Raw genomic sequence first — 27,292 nt, forward strand, 5'->3', positions numbered from 1 at the left:
CTAACCATGAACAAAGGATAACACAGGACTATCTCCACACATTGGACACTTACAAAGAGCGTCAAGCTCAGCTTCGGAATGAGTACGGTTTTACTTGTGACTGCCCCCTGTGCTCTGTGCCGATGAACGAACGATGCGCTTCCGATATAAGACGTGTAAAATTGCAGATGTTCGAGGATTTGATTGCGAAGGAGTTATATAACGATCCATCGAGCTGTCTGCTTGCCACGAAGCGCTATATCGATCTTCTCCGAGAGGAAAACATTGGAGGGAGCTACGAAGGCAAAGGTTATTACTACGCGTGTCAGATCGCACTGGCACATGCAGATGAGGCAAGAGCGAGCATATTTGCGGAGCGATGCTACAAACAATTGAGCCTGTACGTTTTGCTGGCCGCTGCCTGAGCTTGTCACATGGTCACCTAACATGAAATGACGAACAGGTCCAAAGGAGAACGGCATCCGGAAACAACGAAAGCGCGAAGGATCATGGCCGATCCTAAATGTCACACGCTGTATGGTGATTCATTCCTGTGGCATACGAAAGTGGAAGATAAGCCGCAAGGTTTGGACGAGAAGGAGCTCGAGGTGTGGCTGTGGAGTCCAACGAAAGAGAGTGCACAGAGATGAGGCTTAGATTGAACTTCAGCTGCTGACAAGCGAGAATTTTTTGCGTGACCGGTTCGATGGTGTCGGCCATCGCTTGGAACGTGAGATTGCTTTCGGCGTGTTGTCCTGGCGTATCGGATGGTTTGCCTGCGCTGAACCTATGGTCAGTGGATGGATACGAACAAGACGGAGCTGATCCATCTGCGATTACGGCGAAAGGGAGGTTTTGGACATCAAAGATAGGCTTGGGGTGGGTGCGGAATCGCCCGAACTCGCTCGTCTGATACAGGACTGTTTTGTAGAGGCACATGAGCTCTCCCCACGCTCATCAAGCTAGGTCGCACGACGTTGGCTCAACGTTTTGTGACGGGTGATCAAGTCACGACAGCTTTGGAAATCCGTGTTCATGCGTGCGCTTCGCCTTGCTGGCCACCTCCGGAGCCGTTCGTCTCCGAAGGAGGGACATTGAGCCCAAGACAACCCCACCAGATGATCTCACCGTGCTCGAGGCTTGGACCCTGTGATTTGGCGGCTGAGGCCCTCCTGTGTGCTGAATGATTTAACCACGCATGATACTTATTGCTGCGCACTGTCTTCGCTTCTCAACGTTCTCTCTTATTCTTTGGCCCGCGAGAAACCCCCATCTTTTCATTTGCTCTCCGTTCGAAGTTGCGGGCAGAATTTGAGCGTGGAGAGCGACAATGGCGGACAGACCCCGCTACAGCCATCGACGACCACGTTATTACGACGACGAGAGCGACACAGACGTAGACGACTACCCACCACCCCGACCACGGCCACATCGCGACGACAGACGCGCGCCTCCTCCCCCAGCTCAGGTACCTGCCGCCGCCGCTCCACCACCGCCTCCTCCACCTGCGCAAGTACGCCGCCCTTCCATCCTTTTAGACCCAGAAGAAACACCCAGCGAGCGAGAACGCCGCCGACCAAGGCGAGATTCTAACGTACGCCTACAGACTTCTGACGACGAAAATGGATACACACGGTCGCGGCATGCCCCGCCGCTAGCAAAGCATGATCTTGAGAACAAGACCGGAGAAGATCATCACAAATTCAGGGCCAAGCGAGATGGCTACGAAAGCGATGAGGGAGAGAATCTGAGGAAGGCAAGGAAGGCACATCCGTCCACAAAGCCCTACCCAGACGATGACGAGGAGTATGGTGGGCCGAAACCGCGAGATCACGTTCTGCCGTTGAGAGGCAAACCGCGGGATGCAGTCGAGTACGGAGTAGATGCGGTACCTGCTGCCGATCCTCCCATTAGGAGACGACGTACGGAACCCTCTTCCACGCCATGCGGTTGATCCCATGGGATGTCGCAAACTGTCGCAGGTCGCTCGATCATATACAAGCAGTGACGACAACTTCTGGAATCACTTCCGCAGAGCAAAGACCAACCGGCTAACTCTCTTCAAAGGCACATATAAAGACCCCTCCAGCCGCAGTAGAGACTACGAAGATTATGACCCGCCCAGTCCTCGGCGCCCCGACCGCCGCAGATTAGATTTTGACGATCCGGGTTATCGTTCAGACAACATCCGCAGACGCTCCTCAATCCGCCAGCCACGACCACGCAGAGATTATGATGACTATGATGATTATGACCGTCCTCGACGCCGAGACGAGGGCGGTTATCGCTCGGGAGGGGAGCGAGGACGCCCGCGACCGCAAGACTACTATTCTGACCACCGCGAAGACCGGGCGCCACGTCGAGGAGACCCAAGACGGTACCCCAGAGATGATCGCTACGATGATCGATATGACGACCGCTACGACGACCGTTACGACGACCGTTACGATGATCGCAGGAGACACTCATACGCGCGAGATCCGTATGCACGAGACCCATATGCGCGAGACCCGTACTCTCGAGACCCGTATGCGCGACCACGGGACGACCGGCGAAAGTCCACGGGAAGCACAATGAAGGACTGGCAAAAGGAGGCAGGGGCGGCGTTCATGGCGTATGCGATGCCGGCGATCAAGAAGGAGGGCACGAAGTTCGTGAAGAAGGAACTCCAAAAGTTCCTCGCCAGCCGCGGAGCGGGGGGTTCCTAAACGTGAAAGGACGAACGTTGGAATGAAATCGCGACTGTGTTTGGCATTAGAATGACGTTTGAATTTTCCCCTAATTCTTTCTTCTTCTTGAGACAAAAGCCTAGGGTGTTGTCAGGACGTCGGATGTAATGAGTCGTTTAACCTCAACAAGCTCATAAAAAAAGGGAGTTGGTTTCTTTAAAGGTAGATTTTCTCTATTTTTAATGCGACACAATAATCCGGCACGATATGAGTGCGGTCCTGCCATGTTTGAGTGGCATTCGTAAGCGGATATATAAGGGTTCACACCGACCAGTATACAAATCTTAGCAAGTCGTACCTCCCTTCTTCTTCGAGAATCGAAGTAGTGATAACCGTACTTTTCTTCGCGCACATTCTCAAAATACGCTAGTCCCGACAAAGGCTGTCAAGTTATAAATGAGTAGAGCAAAGCTTTGCAGCATCCAGCAAGTGTAAAACTGCAAGAGCAAGCACAACTGCGCAACGCTAGGCTCCTTTCCTTTGTTGTTCGACCAGCTCTGACCACACATTGACTGCTCGAAGCTGACTGCTCTAACGGAGCTGCATCTTTTTCCCTGCGCGGGTTGTCCTATCCCCACGTTATATGTTCTGATCCTGTGCCGTGTACAGGACGAGGCTAGGGGTTAAGTGGAGCAGTCGGCGGACATAGCGCGACGACTTTGTATGCTCCGTGTGATCCGTTACTTCGAACTGCTCTCCCAAGATCCAAATATAGGAATGTTATCCACGACAGGTCTGCTGAGGCGGTTTTAGCACAGAGCCCAGCCCGCGGGTCGTACGCTGGACTCAGAAATGTACGTTTTGGCGCCTGAGGAAGCAAGGCACCTTCGTACAAAGCCTCGACCGCCACTCTGACGTGCTCAGCAGCCAATAGATTTCGGCTGCGAAATCGCTCCACCTGGACCTGTATCCCCGTACCTGACAGGACTTACGACATTTACCGACCGAGTGTCATCCTCGCACACTTTCGAAATCCACCTCGTTATCCATATGCTGCCTTGCTACTACGACTGCGTATCGTCCAACTTCTTGGTGTGAACGACGCCGGGGCGACAGGGCTTGATTGTTCTTTCAACAGTACAAGCTGAAAGATTCACCTAAGTTTTTTCTCCCTGCGCTAGGTCTTGATCTGAGTCAAGACTTCGTACCTTCGCACATCCATTCAGCTCGTCCAACGACCCAGCATCAGACGCACTACGCAGTCGCAATGGCTTCTCAACAAGTCAATGGTGCAGAGAAGCCGAAGAGCAGGGTGTTGCAGCAGGTAGATCTTGATGGTCACGACCTGCCTCCCTCCCCCGCGCCGTCCAGCCCGAGAAACGGAAGACGGTACGCTCTGGCTACAGAATTGGTCTTCACCGAGGGCAACGACCAATACAATGCCTCCAGCGTACCCATTTATCAGGTACGTTCACCTGCTAACAATGGAGTGTTTCACGGCTGACAATTGACATACAGTCCGCTACCTTCAAGCAGACGTCAGCGGATGGCTCGGGCGGGGAATATGACTACACGCGCTCAGGCAACCCGACGCGCACGCATCTAGAGCGACACCTCGCCAAGATCATGAACGCCCAGCGAGCTCTAGTTGTCTCGTCTGGCATGGCAGCCATGGACGTCATTAGCAGACTCCTCCGGCCTGGAGATGAAGTTGTGGCTGGAGACGACTTGTACGGCGGCACGAACCGGCTACTCAAATATCTGAGCACCAACGGCGGCATCATTGTGCATCACGTCGACACGACGAATCCGGACAAGGTGAAGGCCGTCCTCAGCGAGAAGACCGCCATGGTGTTCCTCGAGACGCCCACAAACCCCCTCATCAAGATTGTGGACATCCCCACAATCGCCGCTGCGGCCCACGAGAAGAATGCAAGCACCCTCGTCGTCGTGGACAACACCATGCTTTCGCCAATGCTGCTCAACCCTCTCGATCTCGGTGCGGACATTGTGTACGAATCTGGCACAAAGTACCTGTCCGGTCACCATGATCTTATGGCCGGTGCCATTGCCGTTAACGACACGTCCCTTGGCGAGAAGTTGTACTTCACCATCAACGCCTCGGGATGCGGCTTGTCTCCCTTCGACTCGTGGCTGCTCCTCAGAGGCATCAAAACTCTGGGTGTGCGCATGGAGAAGCAGCAGGCAAACGCACAACGCATCGCTGAATTTCTCGAATCGCATGGTTTCAAAGTGCGCTACCCAGGCCTGAAGTCGCACCCACAGTACACGCTGCACTGGTCCATGGCACGCGGCGCAGGAGCTGTGCTCTCCTTTGAGACAGGCAGCACGTCGGTCAGTGAGCGCATCGTGGAGTCAGCGAAGCTATGGGCTATCAGCGTAAGCTTTGGCTGTGTGAATAGCTTGATCAGCATGCCGTGCCGCATGAGCCACGCCAGCATTGACGCAAAAACACGGGCGGAAAGGCAGATGCCCGAGGATCTGATCAGACTGTGCGTAGGAATCGAGGACCCGGAGGATCTCATCGACGATCTCAGAAGGGCGCTTGTGCAGGCCGGTGCTGTCCGGGTAACGATTGACGGAATTGAGGGCCTCAATCTAAACAGCGAAGGTCCGTCGAGCCGTTCTTCATGAAGTTTGCGCGGCGCTTTTGTCATCACCTAATTTCTGCATTTTGGTTCAGCGTTGTCGCATGTCCGGTATGCATCACACAAATGAAAAACAAAAGTGGAAGGACGTACGCTTGCATAGCATCGGTCACAAAAAGAAAAAGTTTGACAATGGGGGATAAAAACGCATATGTATATATTTTTGAAATTTCCCAATGCCTCAGATACCAACGTTTGCCTCTATGCTGCCGCTACTTCATTCCTCGCCCCTACCGGATTATAAGCATGCATTCATAGCCAAATGGATCGTTCACACGTTCAAATTTCAGACAGCGCATTCGTCAGGAAGAGCCATCCGCCCTAATCCGGCCCAAAACGACCAGTTACCTTTCTGCCCTAGGCCCATACACATGCTCGTCTACCCATTCAGATAACTCCGTATAGCACCCTGGAGCCTGCTCGCGCCCTCGCCCAGCACTTGCGTCAGGTTCTCCAGGTCATCCCCGGCGGTAAGGCCAAACCTCCGCACGAAGTCTTTAGCGGCGGTCTCCAAGTCGCCGTAGTCTTCGGCAGGCAAGTCGTCCTCGGGCCTGCCAAAGTACGCGTTGGAGGAGATGGAGGTGGCGCCGTCGAAATTCTGCAGCCGTGACTTGGCCTCGGCCTGAGCGTTGGCGTCGAAGTTGCCACGCCCGAAGAATTCGTCCGAGGAGATGCCCTTCTGGGAGCCGAACTTATCGCGCGCGAAGCGGTTGGTGTCGTCTGGTAGTCCGTTAGTATCGGCGCATCCATTTCAAAGCACATACGTCTAGAAAAGGATCGAGCAAAGAAGGAGATTTTGAGGGGGAGGGGGAATTCGTTACCATCCTCTGTTGCGGCACGCGAGACAGCACCGAAGCCCATCTTCTTGGGTTGTGGCTTTGCACCGGCTGTCTGCCCAAAGCCCAATCGTCCGATTCCCATTCCCAATCGCTCCAGCTCGCTATCGCTCCTCTCACGAGGCTTGGCTGTGCTACCGAAACCGCCTGCCCGCGAAGGACTCAGCGGAGTTGGTGAAACGATCTTACTCTCCTCGCTAACGCCCGACTTTGAAGCCGGCGCAACAGGTGTCTCTTCATCAGGATTGTAGCCTAGCTTAGCTATTCTTTCGGCCTCCTCTTTAGCTTTGCGTTCGGCTTCTTCAAAATCTAGTCCTGTATCTGCTGTCACTTTCTTCGCGCCAAGACCCTTCTTCTTTGCGCCCAGGATGTTGGGTTTTCTGGGCCCAGAGGTGGTTGAGGCAGTCTTACGGATAGCCGTAGTGGTAGTGGTGGTGGGTCGTGCTGACGTCGCATCAGCATTAAGAGGTGACTTTGGCCTCGCAGAGCCGTTCCCGTTCGCGCCGGCGGTCAAGAAGGGAGACGCGGTACGGCTAACTACAGGCGGCGTGGCCGTCCTTGAAGGTGGATTACTAGGCCTCTTGATCGTCGGCTTGTCCCACGATGAGAAGAAGTCATCTTCTGGAGCCTCGCCGGCAGGAGTCTGAGATCCTGAGCCTGGCGATTCCTCGACATCGGTAATGACGACTTCGTTCGGATACAATTTCTTATCGGCAACGACCCGTCGTGCTAGCTCCTCCTTGTACTTGGTTGCTACCGCGGACGTATATTTCGTCTTGGGATCCTTGCTAGCAAGCGCCGCAGAGCCGCCATGCGATTGGAAGTATTTGGTTGCGGACTCATTGCCTCCAACCTTCATAAGTCGGAGCTGGTCCCATTGCCATGCTGTTGCAAATCCGTTAATTTATGCTCACACAAGGCTGTCCAAGTAGCATGGGTGCGAAGTAGCGTACTGTCCAAATTGGTTGATCGCACAAAGGAAATGTGTACACCCAAGTTACGGTGATTTGCCGAACAGTCCAAACACAGGTAGATAGCAAAGGGGACCGACGTCCACGTTGGGTTCTTTGCGCCGCAGTCGAAGCAGATCTGCCATTGCCATTGGGTTAGCGGGGGTCAGTTGGGAACGCATATCCATAAGTTTACGGTGAGCCGGAGGTGGCATAACGAACCTTGTTTGCGGGTTTGGTGTTAAGCTTGGCGAAGATGTTCTTCGACTCCGCCTTGCTAGCCAGAGCCATGGCTGCAGACTTCACAGAGAGACAAAAGAGCGTAGGCAGGGCGAATAAGGAGGGATGTTATGTGTGGAGATGGCGCCAGATCGAATAAAAGCCACGGATCCTAAGGGTCACCACGCAGACACATGCAACCCTGCTCTTCCCCGTCGTGATCCGCCAAGACTTGCTCTCCCTAGCGACGGCAAGATAGCTCGTGCTCAGGTATACTCTTTTGTGCTGTCGTTAACGCATGCTTCTTGAACCCCGGACTATAATCTCTAGGACACTATGTGACTGGTCCCACGAGCTTCAAACACGACTTCTGAAGGCAATTAACAGCTTGCGCCTTGGACCTATGGGTTATTCGTAGCCATCATCGGTACTGTGAATCTATCCTCTCCAACTCGCTACAGCTCGTGTAATCATTACTTTACCTCCAATGGCGCTGGAGCAGCCTATTCTACTTGACCTTGTCGAGGCTGCAACAACAGTAATAGCTTGGCGAATGGCAACGGAACGAAGAGTAAATACTAATCTTATGCTCAGGTCTTTCGTCTGTCATGGGAGCGACAAGTCAATGCTTGGATCTACACCCCAATCGGCGTCATCATCATCCTGCTGTTTTGCTTCGGTGTAAATTCGGTCATCTCCATAAGCCATGTCTCATTCCCGGCATCTGTTGCGTGCATGATCCTACTCTTCTTCATTCTTCTCGGTTGCAGTATTGTTCTAGGAGACCGAAAAGCAAGGAAACTGGTGGCTCTTGTTGATATTCCAGTCTGCAGCCTAGTTCCCGCCTGTGATGGATGCAAGCTGATCGCATGGCAGGGAGGTTTTGCCCTTCGCTATATCAACGTCCTGTTTTGTCCAGCATTTGTACTCATTCCTCTTGGACCTACCATTAGTGGGCGCGAGATAGGCAAGATTGTTGCCGTTTATTGTAGGTGTAAAGCTCTCGGCTGTTTCTCGGCCCAGCTCGATAAGATTTAACATGAATATGCATAGTAATTGGCTACTTGGTGGTCTTCACTTTCACGGCGTACTTGACACGAGGGCTCCAATTCATATTTGGAACCTCGAAGCGTGCTCTAGCCGAAAGAGCCGACGAGTTAGGTGCTCGAAACGAAAACATTCCACTTTCAGAACCGCAGGTGCCCGGTGAAGACACCGGAGCAATGCAGTCCAGAAACACGTCTAGTGTGCCGCTCCTTCGGAGTGATAATTTTGACGAGATTCAAGCACCGGAGCGCGCTCAAGACCCGATGGAAATCGTTGGGACGGGGGGACCACCAGTCCACGAACAAGCTGACTACATTTCCCTTGCACCCGTTTCTTCACGCTTAGCAACCACCCGCCAGAGTGGAGCTCCTTTAACACGCGCACAAAGATGGGCCACTGTGATCAACACTCGCATTGATATCTTCACGTACCTTACCATCTTTTTCGTGGTCGGCCTGCCTATCTATCTCACATCGGGGTACGCCATGCCTGCTCAACTCGCCCTTACTATCTTGGCATACTTCCTGGCGCTCGAGCTTCCACCCGTTTGGAGACGTTATTTGCATCCCGCGCTCGTGGCGTCGGTGATCACCATTGTGGGGATCTATATTCTTACAGCCTGCTACGGTCAAGAATTCAGGGAGGGTCTACTAGACTATCGTACGAAGACCAATTATCTGATCCTTTTCAAGGGCACGCCCGGAGCACCTAAACCGGGAGCCGGCGATTTTCTGAGCAGTGTGTTGGACGTGAGCATCGTGGCGTTGGCGATGCCGATGTACCAACACCGGGCTGAGTTGAAGCGCTCCGTAAGATCTTCACGAAACCTCCAATTGAGCCCATCATCTCACTATTTGATTATGTGCAGTTCTTTCCCATTGTCATACCGACTATAAGCATAGCGATACTCTCTCTCTTTGGCTACCCGATCGTCTGCCACGCCATTGGTATCTCTCCCAGCCGCGCATTGTCCTTCCCGTCGCGAAGCCTGACATTGGCACTCGCAACTCCTGCAACCCAGAACCTTGGTGGAGACCTTAGCCTCGTTGCTGTGTTGTGCATCCTAAGTGGGATAATGGGCGTCATCATTGGACAGCAGCTTCTCGATCTGCTCAGAATACCTCCGGGTGAGAGATTAACGTGCAACATCAGAAAAAACTTGATACTAATATCTGTACACCGTATAGACGACTACATCACTCGAGGCGTCACATTGGGCGGTAATTCTTCAGCTATCGCCACTGCCCTGCTCCTCGTCACCGACCCGAGAGCCGCCGCCTTCTCGAGCCTAGCGCTGGGACTTTTTGGCACGGTCACGGTGGCATTCTCATCCATAACTCCCGTCGTAAAAATCGTGCAACATCTGGCAGGAATGCAAACGTGACCCGGCTCTAAGTGATCTGTGTTTCACATCACTAAATGCGTTCGGTACTTTCCAAGGTACTCTGCATAGGACTCAAACCACAAAGGATCGAGGTTCTTTTTTTTTTGAATCCTTTAATCAGCATAGACAATTAAGTCCGCTAATGTTCCCCGTTTCTGACGACGGGAGTAGATTCGAATTCACGACGAACAGAGACAGGATGGTATTTTGGACGAGATGTTAAATGCTCAAACGATAGTTTGATGACTCTAGAAACGTCTAAAACATGGCAGCTTTTAAGTTGACGTCACTTGTTATTTCTGGGCCTTTTTTCTCTCTTTTGTTATGCTGCCAATAGCTCCCTCAGATTTGCCTCCAGATCCTCTTTTGGAAGACCAAGCTTTTCATTCCACGACTTGGTACTGTGATCCCCGAGGTTGCCCAGTCCAGAGCCGAAAGTAACCGTCTGAATGAGAGGGTAGATGACTTCGGGCCCGAAATTCCCAGCTTTGAGTTTGGCGGTCAGTTCCTGGAGCAGAGGAGCCGAGTCGTTCCTCTGCACCGGCCACTTCTCGTCCGTGATCTTCTCGAGGGTGGCCAGGATCTGGCCCTGCGTGGTATTGTGGGAATGCACGTAGACGTGGCTGTTCTTTGTCTGCTCAACATGTTCCGGGAGAAGGGAGCGAACGACGGCGTCGCCGATGGTGGCAAGGTTCGTGGTCGAGAACGAAGCGCTGCCGTCGTCCCAGATCGTTGCGGTGTGCTTCTTCAAGTCGAAGCCCAAGAATCCCACCTTCATACCCTGCGGAGCATCTGTCAGCGTGACGTCTCAAGGCAAAGAATTTGCCCATCGTTTCGAACGTACCCAGTCAAAAAAGGGACCGGTAGCTATGGCAGTCCAGCTGAATGTTTCGCTCTCCTTTGAGGCAAGATATTCCGTGGTCGCTGCCTTGGGCTTGAAAAGCGGCACCAGCTCTGTTGTTTTTGGATTCGTAGTGTCGTTGCCAAACTCGGAAGGAATGAAGCGCTTTACTCCAGCTTCGATAGCAGCGTCGATGTACTTCTGCTGGTCGGATAGCTGACCGCCACCAGCTATTGAAACGACAGCATCCTGTCCCTTGAACGCTGACACAAGTGAATCGTAGCTGAAGTCTATTTTGAAGACCTTCACCGAGGACGGGAAAGTTGCCGATGAAGATTGGCGAGATAAGACGCTGATGTTGAAGCTCCCATTTTTAAGGAATGCGTTGAGAATAGACGGGCCAAGGTTACCCGATGCACCTATGAGCGCCACGTTCTTGATCACGGTCATCTCGTTGCTGTAGTAAAATCAAAAGCAAAGGGCAGAGACTATCAGATGTTCGGTCTAATCCAAGCTGTTTTCGGGCGCTTTCAGAACTCGCGTCTCTCCTGTGTCTGTAATGCGTTGCTGCTATCTTCGCAAATACCAAAAGACAGGAAAAATATCCGTCCATTTATGTTCATTTGTCTCCTCGCTATCGGCTCTTTCTCGCATGCCGAAGCCATAGCGAGGTATTGTGCCATCTGGACCTAAAGTTGTAGTGCACGAGCGAATATTTCCTCATGAGGAGAAATAGCCTCGTCATGGTCTTGGTTTTATGACGAGGCTTAGAAATGATCGCATTTGCGCTACTCCCACAAGGGCTGAGTGTGCTTCAGTCAGCCGCGCACGATTTCCGCACATTTGTCATCAATCGTTCATTCGGACGGACCACATCACACATTTCGTTAGCTGCCTAAAAGGGCTTGCTAATCATGTTTTCAGCTGTTGTACGAAGCATGAGGAGCGAGAAACCGTAACGCAAATCTTGTTTGCAATGGGGCTGGAGTTCTGGAGAAGAATGCAACTGCTGAATTGGACATAATTCGGTTCCCCTTTATTGTGCAATCACCACCTCTATTCGGTCACACCTCTCGTAGCCCGATTACTTTGCTTCCTTTGTTTGCTTCCATGTTGGAACATCCACGGATCTGAGTTACAATCCTTAGAATCAAGATGTGAGGAGAATGCTGCCTTTGTTATTCCCATGAGGAGTCAGGATGCGTTCAATGAAGAGGAATCAATCATCGCATTATACAAGCTCTCAATCAAGTGACAATCAAAATGAACAGAGGCCTTTTCATCCACTTCCGGCGACGCGCAATATTTCCTTTGCAGAAGCAGTGCTTTGTCGTCGACCGGAGAGTCTACACCTGCAGTTTCATGGAACGAAAGGAATGATCAGGCCTGTGGTCGTATTGATAAAAGGCAGCCCACGCCTTAACCGCGGAAGAACCATGTTATCTCAAGAGATTTTGAAAAGCAATGGATGCCAAACGCAAGCGAGGTAAGATGTCCGCTCAACATTTTGGCTGGTTTTGAACGGAGGGGGGCGGCGCTGCCAATGATTCCAACCTGCGGCTGAAACGATACCACTTGTGCTGACGGAGAGCAGCAGGTACGCCACATGATGAGGACGACGACGAACGCAGTCCGTCGAGGCCGAATGTGAAAAGACGAAGAATCCACAGCTTTGCAGATCAGCCAGAGGCTGAGGCTGGACGAGTTGAATCCGGAGACGAGCCGGACGCAAGCGAATCGAACGGAGAAGGAGTGAAAGAGCCTCCCGAGAGCGAGGACGGGGCTCCGTATTCGAGCCAGAACATCCTGGGGACCATGCAGAGAGAGGCCGCGGAGCAGTTCGCGGTGCTGCTCCGACACTTCCGGTGCTCGTCCAAAGGGGCACACGAGGCGAACCCGTTCGTGAGCCCGTTCGCGGACCTCAACGACGACCAGGTCGTGGTGGCCATCATGGCCGTCACCGAGGCGATCCGCGACAGGGGCGGCGCGCACGCGTTCGACGTGACGGCCCAGTCGCGGGTCCAGGTGGCCAAGTTCGACGGCCTGACGGAGCCGCAGCGGCAGAACATCCGCTCGCTGCGTCCTCGGCGGCCGCTGCTTCTCCCCTGGCTGTACAACCCGGTCGAGCAAAGGTACACGTACCGGCGGGAGCGCGGCGAGACCGGCGAGGGGGACACCATGGCGGACGCGTGCAAGGAGATCCAGCGCGCGGGCCAGAGGCGCAAGGCGCACATCTTCCTCGTCCTCGTCCACATGCAGCTCGACGTGTGCGAGCTCCGCTTCTTCGACAGCTACCCGGACCTGCCCTTTCGGTCCGGAGACGAGTGGCGGCGCGTGGGCGACACCATCCGCACGCTCGTCTCCAACGTGGGCTGGTTCCGCGACGTCGACGACCCGGGCGACCAAGGCGGCGACGTCGTCTTCGGGCCTGAGGTCGACGTGCGCGTCGCTCAGCAAGGCAACGGCTGGGCCTGCGGCCTCCACACGATCCTCAACGCCTGGACCGTGGCCATGAATCTGGTGCCGAATCCAAACTTCCGCGTCCTCGAGCGCGGCAGCGAGGCCAGCCACTTCTACACGCAGGCGGCCGAAGTCGTCAACCTGGTGGTTGCGGGGCACGCCGATTCGGACCTGATCTACAGCTATCTGGTGGGCTACGGATTCGCCCTACCGCAGATGCAGCGAGGCCAGTGCCCGCGCTTCGGCCTCCTTGCGGACTTGCACGACATTCGCAACGTGAGCTCGCTGGAAGAAGGGATCAAGCTCAACCATGCGATAGAAGAGAGTCTGGTGGGCGTGGGTGTGAAGGCCGGCTTCGCCATCGAGTCCACGACAGGGACCACGTCTCGGCAGTCCGGGCAGGCAGGCGCGTCCTCGAGCTCATACGAGCGGGCAGACGACGATCAAGACACAGACGAAGACACCAGCGAGCGCGACTACGTTGATCCGACCGTCTTGGCGGACGAGGAGTTCGCCAACCTGGACTGCATGAGCGTCTGGCGCGTGCTCCACGCGGACAGGAGCAAGCAGCAGCTCCCGGCTCGGTACAGGAACGTCGTCGACGGGTCTTCGCGTTACTTCCGAAGGTTCTACATGGAGCTGCTCAGCCCCGAGTTCGCCGCGTGCTCGGACGAGCAGGTCAAGATCAGCTTCGACCGAGCGCGGCTGGAATTCGAGGCCTTGATGAACTTCGAGGCGTTCAAGTACAACGTCGAGTCCAAGGGCATGATGCTCACGAAGCAGCTCGCGTACTACAGACAGATGGCGCAGGGTTTCCCGATCAGCCAGTTGCAGAGACGGCAGCTGCGGACGCTGTACGCTGCGTTTGCACGCGAAGTACAGGCCGCGCGGGCAGCGGCGTCGAGCGCGCAACGGCGGAATGGCGATGGCGACGAGAGACCACAGAACACAGGCGAGGAGCGAGGTGCTGGTTACCAGGAAGAACACACGAAGAAAGACGGTTGACGCGACCGAGCGAGGACAACAAGCAGCGAACGATGGAAGAGCGAAGCCGTTTGTAAACTAGCAATTAAGTTCCGTAAATCTTAACGATATTGTCTTTTATTTTTTTTTTTTCTCTTTGAAAACCAAGCTCTTCTCTGATGGTGCTCCATCGCATACTTCTAACACGTGATCGCGCTGTCCATACGCCTCGAAGCAAACTTTCACAACTTCTACGGCTCGACAGGCGAACGTTGATCGCCACGAAGATTTGGCGCGTGGTGGAGGTCCATCGTTCGGTGACATGCATCGGCGAGCTGCTTCAGGTATGCCACGAAACGGTTGACGGCCTCCCCGCGCAGCGACAAGCAACCAACGACGCAGCATGTCGAGTACGAGGATCTTGTCCAAGCCACATCGGGACCAAGGTTTGCGTTTAGCATTTAGGAGGCACGAAACGAGGACGCGGTGCGACAAGCAGGCGGCGACACGCATGGAAGGACAAAGGAACAGATCCAGAAGCCTTTCGTCCTTTGTCCTTCCCCACTAGGAACGCGAGAAGAAACGCCAAAGAAAAAAAGCCTCTTTGTCGCATGAAACGACGAAACGTCAATCGCTTTCCCAAACGGGCCATCTCCGTTCTGTTTCACACCCAGCACAGCCAACGGGAGCACGTTTATTGCACGGAAGGAAAGGCCGGCGCAAAGAAGGAGAAGAAGAAGAAGATGATGATGATGATAGCGTTGAGGAGAAACAGAGACAGCGGATCGCCGGGTGACCCAATGCTGTTCGCTGTTTGCTGGAAGAGCGGGGGACCCGCAGGGAGCAAACGATGACGATGAACGCGGGCCGAGTCCGCATGGCAAACTTGGTTACTTTCTGGGCGAGGCAAAGAGTCAATGGCCGAGATGCCGCATCGCCGTTCACGATTCCGTTGCATCAGGTCGGGACGTGACGACGGGGACCCGTCTTTTGGCGTCACTGCTTCAGGCACGTCTGGAAGCCTTGGTTCGACGGGCACCGTCGTCGCCGTCATCGTCGTTGGGACGACACCACGCCAGGCCAGTCTCTTGAACGATGGGCCCGCCACGACGACACGGAGTGATGATGGCGGCAGCAGAAAACAGCTGCCAGGAACCAGCACAGCGGCACGGCGATGGGACTCAATTTCCTTCTCGTCTTAGGAAGCGACGACGTGCTAATTACGTGGAGAGACGGAGCTTGCGCAAAGAGCAAAAGCCAGATCACGTGGGTGGTTGGTTCGCTCGTTTGATGCACGAGGCATCGGCTCCCCAGTTTTAAATTGGATCCCAATCTTTGGACTTCTGCCACCTTTTGTTTATTGACTATTCTCATTTGCCCGATGACTCGGAGATCAGCCAAGCCACGCGTCCACGCCCCGTTGGTGGTTCAGGGAACAATCATTAGAACACACGTTAGCATGATGAACGGGAGCAGAGTCAAAACTGCCGGAGCTTTTTTTTTGTGGTGCACGAGCGTGGTAGACCAACGGCCATCTGAGCCGGTGGCGCCACTGGATTGGAGAAAATAAAGGCGTTGTATCTAGCCTCGTAACGACACGGCGCTCGTGTTATCATTACTGCTTGGTGATGAAGAATGAAAGGGAGATGGACAGAAGAAAGCAAACTTTCCAACACATGCGCATGTGTCTCGGCACAGGCCGATTGTAGTTCGAAGCGTCCAGGGAGGATTCCTTGCTTCCCAGATCATGGGAGCGAAACAGAAGCGACCAAGAGCCCGCAAAGAAAGACAAAAGATCCTCCCTGCGTGCACGATCTCTTGGTGCTCATGATCGCTGTGCCTGGAGATGGGAGCGACGCGCGTAGCCTTATGCAGTCGCACCTATTTTTTTCCTGCTGCGCCCAAGTTTGGTCCGACGCGGGCGTGCAGGACGCCATCCGCCTAGGAAATTGGATGTGGCAAAGTGGCTGCGAGACAGCACCACGAACGGACGTTCTTGTAAGACTGCATTTTTGCTTCTAGACGGGCTAGACTGGATTTTGTAGAACCGTCTCATGTGCGCTCTCTCTCTCTAAAATCAATAACGAGATTCGATACGATCTGCATTGGGGGCTATTTCATGCTCTTCGGCGATCGGAGTCTGCATCTTCAACTTCTCCCGGCTCGCTGCCTGTTTCCACTGTCATGCCTGCGAGTGGAGCAACGTAGTCTGGTCACCCATAACTTTGTATTCTTCGTCACCTCTACCAGGGGTTGCTTTTCGTTCTGCCTTGGTTTTGCCGCGGGTGGGTACGCCAAAGAAGAGAAAAAAAAATTAAAAACAGAATGGAAGGATGGAAGAAAAATGGACCAAGGAGAAGCCAACGTGCACCTGAGCAGCAACGATAGTCGCGCTCTCGCTCTCCTCTCTCCTAGCACAAATTAGACAAAGAGACGACGAAAGACTCAAAATGAAGCACTTTCCCACATTCCTCGCTGGCTGTCTCAGATGGCCAGGGCCAATTGCATGCCCGTGTCCACCCTAGGCGCTAGGAACCCCCCCCAAAAAATTTCCTCGCCTTCGAAACAGGACCGGGTCCGAGATCAAATCAAACGCGTGAGTGCTCGTGTTTCAGCCAATGGAAGGGGCGGACGCCCTTGTGCGAGGGTTGCGCCGCCCGCCGGGGCTGACAGTGCCGCTGCTACGTTGTGTTTTCCTTTCGATGCTTGCGATACTTTACGGGGAGGGGAGGGACAAGCGTGTATGTATTCGAAACAATTGACCTGTTAAGATGGGGCCAGGGCTTACGAGGGTGGTGCTGTAGTGCTTTGGCGGACCTTGCAGGCGGACGTAAAGCCCTGGACGCTGAGCCCTGTACGGTCGATGCATGTGGCCAGCGAGGGGGACGGCGAGGCAAAGAGAGCGACAAAGCAGCTGCGGCGGTGGCCCAGCATTGGGTAAGGAGCCAAGCAGCAGCAGCAGCAACAGCAACAGGAGTAGTCAGTCGTAGCTAGGGCACGGTAGGACGACAACGGCCAGCGCCAAAAGTGGTGACGGAGCGAAACTTTTTGGCGCTGGTGGTTGCGCCGCAGCGCGATGGCGGCGGCCTTCGCTGTCTCGAAAGGCCTTTCCAAGCGGACGTGGAGAGCAGCTGGAGGCGTCAAGCGGCCATCCACATGCCAATTTCCCGGATGTCGAGGCCATGAAATGATTTGACGAGGCGCGGTCTGAGCACGGGCAACGCGTGAAGGTGAGGAAATGTGGTGAAGAGGAGAAAGGTCGAGGAGGGCAGCAGGCGAAGGGCAACAGGAATCCGCGGTCGACTCGTGGTTGTAGACCAGATCAGGCGGAGTTTGCTCAGAGCGTGTGTTGTGCACCACTCGTTTCTCTTGTGCCGTCGAGGTGGTGAACTCGGAAATCCCATTGTTGTGCTCGCTGACGATGCAGTGCCACCGTTCCGAGCGTGCAGGCGCGCAGGGCCCGCGGCTGGACTAACGCCGTTGGGCAGCTTGCACGGGGCCCTGCAGGGGCATGGGCGGTCGTTTTTTCGGCTGCGGGCACGAGAAGAGTGGATCGGCCATGATGCGCAGCGCCGGGCACAAGCACAAGCACCAGCAACCCAGCGCGGGCTCGGGCACTAGCACGGCTTCGAGGCTCGCTGCTGCTGGCGCTGCTGCTGCTCGCACCACTGGCACCACCCGCGGACAACCGCCAGCACAGCGCAAAGTCGGTTGGAGTAGTGCCGCGCCGCAAGGGAGGAGCGCAGCCAGCTCCCATCTATCCGCCCACCTGCTGCTGAGGCGCCCCCAGCGCGCAGCTCCCGGCTCCATGCCACAGTTGTAGTCAGCCTTGGCTAGGCTCGCTCATCTCTCCCGCACTACTGCAGCCCGCCCTTTGCTGTCGCGCTATTCTCGTCATCCTCCATCCTTCTTCACTCTCGTCCTATTCTCCTCTCCCCCCTTAACGACAACATTATCGACCGGTAAAGGCGCTGAGAGCTTGTCTCCTCCCTCCAGCTGCCTTCAATCCTTCTCCGCCGCCGTCGCAGTCTTTTTCTCGTCCGCCCATCTCTCGCTGCTGATCCCGCTTCGATTCGTCACCCTTTCGCAGTCCTCCCCCTTTCGGACCAACCCACGCTCATTCACACTGCACTTTATTTTTCCCCCCATCATCTCGCCTTCTTAGCGACATTTCTCCGCTTTCGACGCGCTCGCTCTTTTCGCCGAATCCGCAGTTCGCCTGCCTTCGTCGACGCGGATCGCCCGAGGAGCCGGAATCCAGCACGACCAACTCAACGTCACTCATTTTCGGTGAACGATTAATCTGCCCGCCAGGCCTGACCACGCAAGACGCGCGACTATCCCCTCCATCTCTTGGTCGCGCTGTGAGAAGATTCCCCTCTTCCTTTGCTCAAAGCGCCAATTCGCTGGCCTGACCCGTCGGTTGCCGTTCGTTTCTCTCAAAGCAGACTTCTTCCACGCCTTCTTCGTGCACTTCGGGTCGCGAGACGTGTGCCGGATTGCTTGAGGCAGGAAAGGACCGTGTTCGCTGGTTGCCGTGCCTATCTTGTGTTTCCTCGGGGCTTGGGTTTAAGAGCAGGATATCTCGTTGAAAGATTGGGTTTGCCGCATCCACAAGGACGTATACAGCGCCGCTACGACCATCACAGCCTTGCACAACTCGCACGACCCCCTTCGAAGATGGTAGCTTGAAGCACCGTTGGCAAATCGTCTTTTGTGGGTCGTGTTACTAACTTCACTGTCTCTCATTTATCGTGGTCCATATTTGAGTTTTCAAAAAAAAAAACGCGATCCTCGTGAGTTCGCATGTACGTTGCCTCTTCGTTCGTGGTGTGAAATGCTGCTAACGTTTTACACTCAAGCCTCGCTCCTTTGCAGACACCGATCTGTCAAGTACACTCGTTTATATCCATTCCTGACAGTAGGTGATAACGGCTCAAATTTTTTCTGGCAGAACACGCGTGGCTGACGAAACACATACGCCAGACCAGCCCTCTAAGAATCGCCTATTCTTCTCTGCTCTTCGACTCAAACATACAGGCAAGATGAGGACGATAAACGTATTATTACTCGCTGCGCTCGGCTCAGACACCTTCCATGGCTCCTTCTTTACCATGGCGCAGGCAGCACCTGCCCCCGGCCTGCCTGCCCCTGTTCAGCGACCCAAATACTACTTCCCACGCCACATCAAGAGACAGATCGTTCCCGCGTTCCCGAACAGCACAACGCCTGCTCCAGAAGCTACCGATCCCCTGGTAAGTGCTTTGGCTGATCCGGCAACCGACAATACCTCGTCGAGCGGCTCCTCGTCGGATCCTCCAGCAGCGGTCTCGTCTTCGTCTGACTCCGTTGATGCCGCCTCTGCTACATCGTCGACGGCTCCAGATAGCGGCGTCCTAGCTGGCATTTTCGGCGCTGCCACAGGAGTTCTCGGTCCCGTTGTATCGGGAGTCGCAGATCCCCTAGTGTCCAACGTCGGTGGCGTCGTATCTGGTGCTGCTTCTGCGGTCACCAGCGCCGTTGCTCCGGTCACCAGCGTTGTAAGCGGTGTAGCGTCTGACCTAGGCGGCGTTGTATCTGGCGCCGCAACTGGTGTGGTCACTCCGGTTGTGTCCGGCGTAGCAGGCGTTACTTCTGGTGTTAGTGATGCGGTTCAGGGACTTACAACTGGTGGCGTTGATGGCCTCGTTTCTGCCGTCACGTCAGGTGTCGTGGCTCCTCTCGCTACAGGTGTTGTTCCTGACGTTGTTTCCGGGGTCACGTCTGGTGTCCTCGCTCCCGTCGTAACTGGCGTCGTTCCTGACGTCGTTTCCGGCGTCGCAGGCTCATCTGGCGTGGTCACGGCTTTAGTCTCCGCGGTCACATCAGGTGTCGTCGCTCCGCTCGTCACGAGCGTGGTTCCTGATGTTGTCTCTGGTGTTGCGGGCTCCTCCGGCGTTGTCCCGGCTGTTGTGACGGGCGTTGTTCCGGACGTTGTCTCTGCTGTCACGTCCGACGCTTCCGCTGTGGCCACAGGTGTGGTCGGTCCTCTTGTGTCTGCGGTCACCTCCGACGTTTCGGTCGTCGCTACAGGAGCAATTGCTCCCGTCACATCGGATGTGGCCGCGCCCACAGGCGTTCTTCCCACTACAATCTTACCGGGTATAGTTTCAAGTGCTACGGGATCAGTCGTGGCCGGAACTGAGCCAACTAGTGCCCCTGGCAGCATCATGGTTGGTCTCTCCACGGTCATTTCGGGTAATGTCAACCCATTGCCGGAGCCCACGTCCCAGTCCGTTCTCACACTGTCCGGCGATGGAATCTTTGGCCCAGGAACCGCCATTTCCTCCCCCACACCCTCGCCAAACGACACGTCTCCACAGTCTTCGTACGTGCCGGTCTCGACGGTGGCGCCTGCCGAGTCCAACACTCCTCAAAGCCAGCCAGGGACTTCGCTTCTAGCTGCTCCAGCGCCGTCTGGCACTCAAACTGCAACTGCATCCGGTATTCCAACCAACATGCCCAAGGTTATTACTCCTCCTGGTGGCCCGGTGGCCAAGCCTGAGAACACGACGCTCATCCAGATTGGTTTCACTCATGAGCTGAACTATCAATTTGTGTCGACGAATCCAACCTCGGCGCAGCAGATCTTCACCTTTTTACCAGAAGGCATCTCGTACGGGCTCTTGATTGATCAGTCCAGCGCGACCATGTTCAACATTCAGCCTTATGACACATCGAAGTCTTTGGGCTACATTACGACATTGGCACTCATGTACATTCCTACCGACCTGGTCAACCAACTAGCGGTTGACCTTCACACCCCGAATTCCGCCGTGTACAACAATCCTGACTCGACGATCAACACGCTCATGTCCTTCATCAACCCTGCTATCCCGCTTATTGCTGGTCAGCCCATGGATGGTACCAACTCTGGCAGTGATGCGGCCGCCGAGACCACCACGGTAGGCGCTTCAGGTGGGGGCGCACCGTTCGGTGGCGATTCTGGCAACAGCGAATCTGTCAAATCGTCTTCTGTTGCCATTGGCACCGCAGCTGCGGCCGGCGTCGTTCTATACGGTGCTGCTATGGGTCTTGTAGCCCGCCGCTACCGTAAGAAGAAATTGGCCGCACATTCCCGCAGCAGTTCACTCACAGGCAGCGAGCCTGGGTGGATGTCTGGTGCCGGATACAGCAGACACAGCCATGGTAGTGGTACAAGCCAGGGTCGCAGCATTCGATCACAGGGCATTTCCGCCCCCGTCATGTCGGAGAATTCGCTCGGCTGGAACTAAGCCGCCCGATTCTCGCTCAGCTAGCAGGGAGAGAAAAGGGCGACGTTACACTCCCTCAGCTGGCCCAATGACAGGCGGTGTATTCATATCTCGGAACGTCACGGCCAAACTCAATTCTCTCTCACAACTCGACATGAAGACAGGGATGTTTCTCAACCATCAGAAAAAACCTTACCTCCATTCTTGCTGCCCGTATGCGATCTGCGGGCGGACTATTTGATTTGTTATTCGATTCTCAAAACTCTTCATATACCATTCTTTGGAAGCGGGCATTCTTTTACTTTATGATTCCGACTTGAGTAACGAGTCCGGAAACAACGCTCGTGGATTCTCTTTGTGGCTTGGGAAATACACCTCTTTCGACATACCATATAACTTTGTTCTGTCTGCTTCTTTCTCTAGATACCACTGCCTTGCTCAGTATTACGACGTGATCTGTTGCTCATGATCATACATATATACATATATAGACATTGCCTGACTATAAGTATGTTGTTATCTTGGGCATGTTTGTGTAGTCTTAACCTGGCAGGAGAGAGCTTGGCGAGAAGGAGAAGGAAGGAGAATTTGAACAGCAAGTCAAAGAGGACAGTAGAAGCACCAAGCTTGTTATGCTGACTTGTAGAAAGAGTGGCTTGTTGCTCCTACTGTTGATATGTGTGCGTTGTTGATGAGATTGAACGGAGGACGACAAGCGGGCCAGCCCTTTTTGTATATATGGCGCTGGTATTCCAGCGCAGATAGGAAGGAACGACCTAGTAGTTTTAATCTGATTGCTACTACCCATTTTCTAGTGGCGCCCTATTCACTTTCCTATGCAAGTCGTCAGTTGCGATCGTTGGACGGAGCGGGTAGTCACGAAGTGCAACACAACGCTGCCTCTTCGTTTTTACTTCCTTTTCTTGTTCACCTATGCGAGCAGCTTCGAAATGAGACGGGTTGTCTAGACATCGTAGATGCAGCACCATATCGCAAGGGAATGACCGCGAGTAAGGCCGCCCAGTGTTTTTCGTCTGCTTATTCGCTGCGAGAAGCACAGCCGCTGAGGCCACAATTCACATTATACCCTTGTACTAAATTAGAACCCCACATCGACCGCTCAGGAACATATACCTTAACAAGCGAAATCTGACCCAAACGAGCCACGCACGAAACGGCGCAAAGCTCTGCTCTCCGTCGTCGTTGACCAACCCACCTTCTCTAGCCGCTCCGCGTATTCTCAGAGCGATTGGGCACGCTTGCGGTTTGGAGCTTGCGCTCCCCTTCCTACCCAAACCACCACCACCCCCTACACCGACTGTGCGCACACGTAGCATAAAGGCAACGAGACGTTGCGAGCGAAAATGAAGCTCGACGTGAAGGTATGTTTACCCGTGCCAGATGGGAGAGGGGCAGCTCGGTTCCACCAGCAGACGGACTGAAGCGAGGGAAGACTTGTGCGACCTCGTTCGTCATGTTGGTCGCGCATCCTGCTTTTGCTGTGACGGCTGCTGCTCGTGCCGGGCTCTTTCTGGTTGTCCCTCTATCTTCTTTCTTTCTCTCTCTCCCTCACACACACACACCGTATCGTTGCAAATTTTGATCGCGTGGAGTCATGGATCGAAATGTGGAATGCGAGGCTGACAAGTCGTTCGAATGCCAGAGGCAATTGTTTGCAAGAAGTGGTATGTGCAAATGAGGCTGCAGATATGGTGCTGTGCTTTGGAGCTGACACACTTGGCAGAGTGACCGTCCATATACCTTTGACTTACCTACATTGCAAGAGTTGAAAGCGCTCAATGGTGATTTTGTACTGGGAGGACCTATGGTCTTTTGAGAACGTGGCATTGTGTGGACGTCTCTGACGGTATGGATGCTGACACATCTCAGGCGAACGTGTGAAGGGGATTGACTTTCACCCGATCGAGCCATGGATCTTGGTGAGCAAGGGAGACGCTTTAGAAACGAGGGAATGTGTATTAATTTGAAGCAGACGACGCTGTATAGTGGTCATGCGAATATCTGGAGCTACGAATCGGGCAACGTGGTCAAGGTACGGGACGTTCTGGCGTGAATGAAGTGGCTTTCCCTAACAACGTACAATAGTCGTTCGAGTTGTGCGACGTTCCTGTCAGAGGTGCGTATACTGAGGGAATAGCGGTGATACATGTGTCTTGGAGCTGACAGGTAACTAGCTGGCCGTTTCATCGCGAGGAAGAATTGGATAGTCTGTGGCTCAGACGACTTCCAGCTGCGTGTCCTGAATTGTGAGTGTTTTGAGGACACCAAAAATTCGTAACTGAACAGCTCACTCTTCACAAGACAACACCAGCGAGAAGGTGGCCAACTTCGAAGCGGTATGTGATATCGTTCATTTGTCTAAGGAGTGTGCAAATGGCGACTGACACGGCGACACATAGCATCCAGATTACATTCGTTCGATAGCAGTTCACCCAACCTTGCCATACGTCCTCACGGCAAGCGATGATATGTAGTATGAATTCCCCAAAGCTTCGTTCATATGCTATGCTGACCGTATGGGTCAGAGTGCTTCCTACTCTGTTGCTGGAAGCTATCTCGAAGCTTCAGTTAGCTTTCTGAGCTAGTGAAATCTTCAAGATTTGGCATTCTATCTCTCACTTTTGCTAATAAGCGCAAAGGACCATCAAACTCTGGTGAGTCGAATCGCGTTTGACGGGATCCTTGCCGCTAACTAAGTCATAGGGACTTTGATAACTCATGGAAATGGTAAATCGTCCATATTCCAAGCTGTCAAGGCGGTTCAGACTGACAGTGGATTGATAGTGTAAGAACATTTGAAGGTCATGCACAGTAAGTAACACCATCTCTCGAACCCTTAACGTCGGCGTTTTCGTCGGATCTCATCGAGACGTGCCGTTGCTACTCCTCAATTTACTCTGATCCCAAGCATTGGAACATCACCTAGATCTTTGATGCTCATGGCTAACAAACTCTCAAAGTTATGTCATGTCGGTAGCGATAAATCCGAAAGACACGAACACGTTTGCCAGCGCTTGTCTTGATCGGACTGTCAGAGTCTGGGTAGGGAGATATCCGAATTAAAGATGAAAACACTTGATATTGACATGGTGTCCAGTCCCTCGGCTCATCGCAGCCGAACTATACGCTTGAGGCGCATGAGTATGAATCGACCGAAACCAACTGTGCCTACTATTGCAGTCATAACTAATTTGAAGAACAGAACCAAGGGCGTCAATTGGGTTGAATATTATCCTGTGAGTTGTTTATATTTCTGTCCAGCTAAGTCAATGCTAACAAGCCATCTTCAGCACAGCGATAAACCATACATCGTTACCACCTCTGATGACCGGACGGTGAAAGTGTTTGATTACACTACAAAAGCGTTGATCGCAACCCTAGAGGTAGCCTGATCGCATTCTTTGATTTTGTTTCTCCTAACCCGAGAATAGGGACATAGTAGCAACGTATCTTTCGCGACCTTCCATTCCGAGTTACCTTTAATCATCTCCGGCTCAGAAGATGGTACAGTCAAACTTTGGAACAGCGCCACATTCAAGCTCGAACAGACTGTACGTGGCAAGGCCTGCGGAATTCTTCACATCAGCTTGCTAATATAGGACTAGCTAAACTATGGTCTCGAGCGTGCTTGGTGTGTTGCTTCACAAAAGGCCAAACAAGCTTGTGCCGTAGGCTTTGATGACGGAATGGTGGTCTTCAAGCTTGGAAGAGATACGCCAGGAGTCTCAATGGACCCGTCTGGAAAGCTCATCTTTGGTATGCGTACTAATGCGTCAAGCTGAAAGTCAGCGGAGCTAACTTAACCGTTTTTAGCGCGCAATAACGAGATACTCACTGCCACTATTCGCTCACAGGATGTCGCTGACGTGGCAGATGGCCAAGCGCTTGTTTTGTCCAAAAAAGAATTGGGTTCGACGGAGGTTTTCCCTACGTCTGTACAGCACAGTCCCAATGGGCGATTCGTTGCAGTCGTAGGTGATGGGGAGTATATTATCTACACGGGTACGTCAAGCATCGGCATACCATTTGAATGTTAATGCTAACAATGAGTAGCATTGGCACTGCGTAACCAGTCTTTCGGCCAAGGTTTGGACTATGTCTGGGTACGGCTTGTTATGTTTTATTCATGCCCGACTGAAAACTGATCATATAACTCAGGCTACCAAGGATCTCGATAAATTTTCTGCTGTTAGACAATCATCGAGTGAGTCAGAATCCCTTGTTAATTTCCTTTTCACTCGAGCCGCAGTCGAGTTCAACTACTTCCCGTCGAGTTTGGGAATTTGCTAACAAGCGTACAGCAAGCGTAAAGATTCTCAAACAATTCAAGGAATCTCAGTCACTTGATGTTGGCTTCTCGGCGGAGGGTTTGTTTGGTGGTGCACTGATTGGTGAGTGTTATTTTTACGCCTTGAACGAATTATTCTGTGACTAAGCCGCAACTAGGTGTCAAGGGGGCTGGTGGCATCGGCTTCTTTGATTGGCAAACCGGCCAACTTGTCCGCCGGATTGAGGTGGAGCCTCGAAGCGTGTATTGGAACGAGGCCGGAGAGTTGGTCGCTCTCGCGACCGAAGAGTCTGTCTACGTCCTTCGCTTCGACAGAGCAGCCTTCGAGGAAGCGGTCGCTGCTGGCCAAGTTGAGGATGACGGTGTGGAAGCTGCGTTTGAAGTTGTCACCGATGTGTCGGAAGTTGTCACAAGCGCGGCGTGGGTTGGTGAAGTCTTGCTTTTCACCAGCGCATCGAATCGCCTGTCGTATCTTGTTGGAGAGAAAACGTACCCCATCGCCACGTTCGACAACTCCCAGTTCCTGCTCGGCTACCTTCAACGCGATGGCAGGGCATACGTCGCTGACAAAGATATTAACGTGAGCAGCTATGCTCTCGACCTATCCGTCATTGAATTCCAGACTCTTGTTCTCCGCGGAGAATTTGAGGCGGCCCAAGAGATCGAAATCCCCGAGCAGCAAAAGACCAAAGTCGCGCGTTTCTTAGAAGGCCAAGGATACAAGGAGGAAGCGCTGGCCATGTCAACCGACCCTGACCACCGCTTCGAATTGGCGGTCGAGCTTAACCGTCTGGACATCGCCACGGAGCTTGCCAATTCAGATCACAAGTGGCGGCAAGTTGGTGACAGCGCCTTGGCTGCGTGGAACATTAATGCAGCTGAGGAAGCATTTTGGGCGTCCAAGGATTTGGGCTCTCTCCTCCTTCTCTACAGCGCAACAGGCAGCCCGGAAGGTCTCCGCCGCCTCGTGACAGCGGCGCAAGAGGCCTCGGCGCACAATGTGCAGTTCGAAGCACTCTGGCTGCTGGGTGATGTCGAAGGTTGCATCGCTTTACTCAAGGACACGGGCCGCATTTCGGAAGCGGTGCTCTTTGCTCAGACGTATAAGCCTAGTGCTGCACCAGCGCTCGTCAAGGCCTGGAAGGAGTCATTGGAAAAAGAGGGTAAAGGCCGGGTTAGCAGAGTGATTGGCGTTCCACCTGGGGCCGAGGGCTTAGATGCAGACGAGGAATTGTTCCCAGAGTGGGAAGAGTGGCTACGGATCGAGAAGGAAGGTGGCGTTAAATTGGTTGATATTGAGGCAGACGCGGATGAAGAAGAAGAGGTTGAGCCGTTGGAAGAACCAGCTGAGGTGGACACACCAGAGGAGGAAGAGGAAGCGGAGTAGAGGTGATGATGGCACCATAGACGAAACATTTGGCGTAATTGGGAAACGCAAAAAGTGAACAACGGGATTGAGATGGGGAGTACGACTGCATTGAAGCGTAGAATCACAAGTGAATCCAATCGAACGGACTGTCACCAGCTTGCAGCATTGAACGACAAAGGAAAAGGAGAAAAGGCACGAGTGAAAAAAAACAATGCGTCTGCTGCTAGCAGTGTCTATGCAAAGGATCGATGCGGCCGTCGTGGCAGAATCGCAGCCGATGCTCTCGGGCAGTGCAAGAGATGAGGTTGTACGGGGAAGAAGCAGCGCGGAAGGTCGCACATGGC

General features: G+C 53.7%; 8 protein-coding genes across 10 annotated transcripts; 6 read left to right on the forward strand and 2 right to left on the reverse strand.

Annotated features, from left to right (window-relative positions):
- Positions 1-930: 930 nt before the first annotated feature.
- Positions 931-3,021, forward strand: PV09_03210. 2 transcript variants are annotated; one of them, XM_016356379.1, is made up of 3 exons: positions 931-1,492; positions 1,586-1,901; positions 2,047-3,021. In XM_016356379.1, the coding sequence occupies exons 1-3, from the start codon at positions 1,310-1,312 to the stop codon at positions 2,685-2,687; spliced, it is 1,140 nt and encodes a 379-aa protein (XP_016215902.1). In that variant the 5' UTR covers positions 931-1,309; the 3' UTR covers positions 2,688-3,021. The 2 variants fall into 2 exon arrangements, with proteins under 2 accessions (XP_016215902.1, XP_016215901.1); XM_016356378.1 differs by having other exon boundaries at positions 931-1,901.
- Positions 3,022-3,582: 561 nt separating this feature from the next.
- On the forward strand, positions 3,583-5,638 carry PV09_03211 (cystathionine beta-lyase). Its single transcript, XM_016356380.1, has 2 exons — positions 3,583-4,113; positions 4,167-5,638. The coding sequence occupies exons 1-2, from the start codon at positions 3,916-3,918 to the stop codon at positions 5,301-5,303; spliced, it is 1,335 nt and encodes a 444-aa protein (XP_016215903.1). The 5' UTR covers positions 3,583-3,915; the 3' UTR covers positions 5,304-5,638.
- Positions 5,452-7,495, reverse strand: PV09_03212 (uncharacterized protein). Its single transcript, XM_016356381.1, has 4 exons — positions 7,326-7,495; positions 7,107-7,242; positions 6,139-7,038; positions 5,452-6,037 (listed from the first exon to the last, which is right to left on the reverse strand). Exons 1-4 carry the CDS (start codon positions 7,392-7,394, stop codon positions 5,697-5,699), a joined length of 1,446 nt encoding a protein of 481 aa, XP_016215904.1. The 5' UTR covers positions 7,395-7,495; the 3' UTR covers positions 5,452-5,696.
- A 178-nt stretch (positions 7,496-7,673) lies between these two features.
- PV09_03213 lies at positions 7,674-10,025 on the forward strand. 2 transcript variants are annotated; one of them, XM_016356383.1, is made up of 6 exons: positions 7,674-7,860; positions 7,917-8,147; positions 8,199-8,310; positions 8,376-9,178; positions 9,238-9,496; positions 9,557-10,025. In XM_016356383.1, exons 1-6 carry the CDS (start codon positions 7,810-7,812, stop codon positions 9,751-9,753), a joined length of 1,653 nt encoding a protein of 550 aa, XP_016215906.1. In that variant the 5' UTR covers positions 7,674-7,809; the 3' UTR covers positions 9,754-10,025. The 2 variants fall into 2 exon arrangements, with proteins under 2 accessions (XP_016215906.1, XP_016215905.1); XM_016356382.1 differs by having other exon boundaries at positions 7,917-8,310.
- PV09_03214 (uncharacterized protein) lies at positions 9,971-11,321 on the reverse strand. The gene is made up of 2 exons (XM_016356384.1): positions 10,598-11,321; positions 9,971-10,534 (listed from the first exon to the last, which is right to left on the reverse strand). Exons 1-2 carry the CDS (start codon positions 11,042-11,044, stop codon positions 10,076-10,078), a joined length of 906 nt encoding a protein of 301 aa, XP_016215907.1. The 5' UTR covers positions 11,045-11,321; the 3' UTR covers positions 9,971-10,075.
- Positions 11,322-11,470: 149 nt separating this feature from the next.
- PV09_03215 (uncharacterized protein) lies at positions 11,471-14,153 on the forward strand. The gene is made up of 2 exons (XM_016356385.1): positions 11,471-12,080; positions 12,189-14,153. The coding sequence occupies exons 1-2, from the start codon at positions 12,059-12,061 to the stop codon at positions 14,057-14,059; spliced, it is 1,893 nt and encodes a 630-aa protein (XP_016215908.1). The 5' UTR covers positions 11,471-12,058; the 3' UTR covers positions 14,060-14,153.
- Positions 14,154-17,888: 3,735 nt separating this feature from the next.
- On the forward strand, positions 17,889-22,077 carry PV09_03216 (uncharacterized protein). The gene is made up of 3 exons (XM_016356386.1): positions 17,889-18,825; positions 18,880-18,938; positions 19,004-22,077. The coding sequence occupies exon 3, from the start codon at positions 19,063-19,065 to the stop codon at positions 21,289-21,291; it is 2,229 nt and encodes a 742-aa protein (XP_016215909.1). The 5' UTR covers positions 17,889-18,825; positions 18,880-18,938; positions 19,004-19,062; the 3' UTR covers positions 21,292-22,077.
- A 316-nt stretch (positions 22,078-22,393) lies between these two features.
- On the forward strand, positions 22,394-27,158 carry PV09_03217 (uncharacterized protein). The gene is made up of 22 exons (XM_016356387.1): positions 22,394-22,652; positions 22,934-22,952; positions 23,161-23,210; positions 23,264-23,323; positions 23,377-23,407; positions 23,466-23,537; positions 23,593-23,627; positions 23,691-23,761; positions 23,931-23,945; positions 23,995-24,018; positions 24,076-24,102; positions 24,252-24,333; positions 24,389-24,432; positions 24,494-24,527; positions 24,582-24,674; positions 24,723-24,842; positions 24,897-25,047; positions 25,105-25,293; positions 25,345-25,394; positions 25,450-25,495; positions 25,593-25,682; positions 25,738-27,158. The coding sequence occupies exons 1-22, from the start codon at positions 22,635-22,637 to the stop codon at positions 26,964-26,966; spliced, it is 2,550 nt and encodes an 849-aa protein (XP_016215910.1). The 5' UTR covers positions 22,394-22,634; the 3' UTR covers positions 26,967-27,158.
- The last annotated feature ends 134 nt before the right edge of the window (positions 27,159-27,292 follow it).

The sequence above is a fragment of the Verruconis gallopava genome (genome assembly GCF_000836295.1).
Source record: "Verruconis gallopava strain CBS 43764 unplaced genomic scaffold supercont1.8, whole genome shotgun sequence".
In the NCBI taxonomy this organism is placed as follows: domain Eukaryota; kingdom Fungi; phylum Ascomycota; class Dothideomycetes; order Venturiales; family Sympoventuriaceae; genus Verruconis; species Verruconis gallopava.

Bases quoted from the DNA above. Each gene is read 5' to 3' on its own strand.
- PV09_03212 (XM_016356381.1), bottom strand. From the start codon at position 7,394: ATGGCTCTGGCTAGCAAGGCGGAGTCGAAGAACATCTTCGCCAAGCTT. The intron at 7,243-7,325 runs GTTCGTTATGCC...TGGCAATGGCAG, and splicing joins ACACCAAACCCGCAAACAAG to ATCTGCTTCGACTGCGGCGC. The intron at 6,038-6,138 runs GTAACGAATTCC...ACGGACTACCAG, and splicing joins GCGTGCCGCAACAGAGGATG to ACGACACCAACCGCTTCGCG.
- PV09_03210 (XM_016356378.1), top strand. From the start codon at position 1,310: ATGGCGGACAGACCCCGCTACAGCCATCGACGACCACGTTATTACGAC. The intron at 1,902-2,046 runs GTACGGAACCCT...CTCTCTTCAAAG, and splicing joins TCCTCCCATTAGGAGACGAC to GCACATATAAAGACCCCTCC.
- PV09_03214 (XM_016356384.1), bottom strand. From the start codon at position 11,044: ATGACCGTGATCAAGAACGTGGCGCTCATAGGTGCATCGGGTAACCTT. The intron at 10,535-10,597 runs GTACGTTCGAAA...GATGCTCCGCAG, and splicing joins CCGGTCCCTTTTTTGACTGG to GGTATGAAGGTGGGATTCTT.
- PV09_03216 (XM_016356386.1), top strand. From the start codon at position 19,063: ATGAGGACGATAAACGTATTATTACTCGCTGCGCTCGGCTCAGACACC.
- PV09_03213 (XM_016356382.1), top strand. From the start codon at position 7,810: ATGGCGCTGGAGCAGCCTATTCTACTTGACCTTGTCGAGGCTGCAACA. The intron at 8,311-8,375 runs GTAGGTGTAAAG...GAATATGCATAG, and splicing joins CAAGATTGTTGCCGTTTATT to TAATTGGCTACTTGGTGGTC. The intron at 9,179-9,237 runs GTAAGATCTTCA...GATTATGTGCAG, and splicing joins GGGCTGAGTTGAAGCGCTCC to TTCTTTCCCATTGTCATACC.
- PV09_03217 (XM_016356387.1), top strand. The intron at 23,628-23,690 runs GTATGTGATATC...GGCGACACATAG, and splicing joins AGGTGGCCAACTTCGAAGCG to CATCCAGATTACATTCGTTC. The intron at 25,683-25,737 runs GTGAGTGTTATT...AGCCGCAACTAG, and splicing joins GTTTGGTGGTGCACTGATTG to GTGTCAAGGGGGCTGGTGGC.
- PV09_03211 (XM_016356380.1), top strand. From the start codon at position 3,916: ATGGCTTCTCAACAAGTCAATGGTGCAGAGAAGCCGAAGAGCAGGGTG. The intron at 4,114-4,166 runs GTACGTTCACCT...ATTGACATACAG, and splicing joins CCAGCGTACCCATTTATCAG to TCCGCTACCTTCAAGCAGAC.
- PV09_03215 (XM_016356385.1), top strand. From the start codon at position 12,059: ATGGATGCCAAACGCAAGCGAG. The intron at 12,081-12,188 runs GTAAGATGTCCG...GACGGAGAGCAG, and splicing joins GGATGCCAAACGCAAGCGAG to CAGGTACGCCACATGATGAG.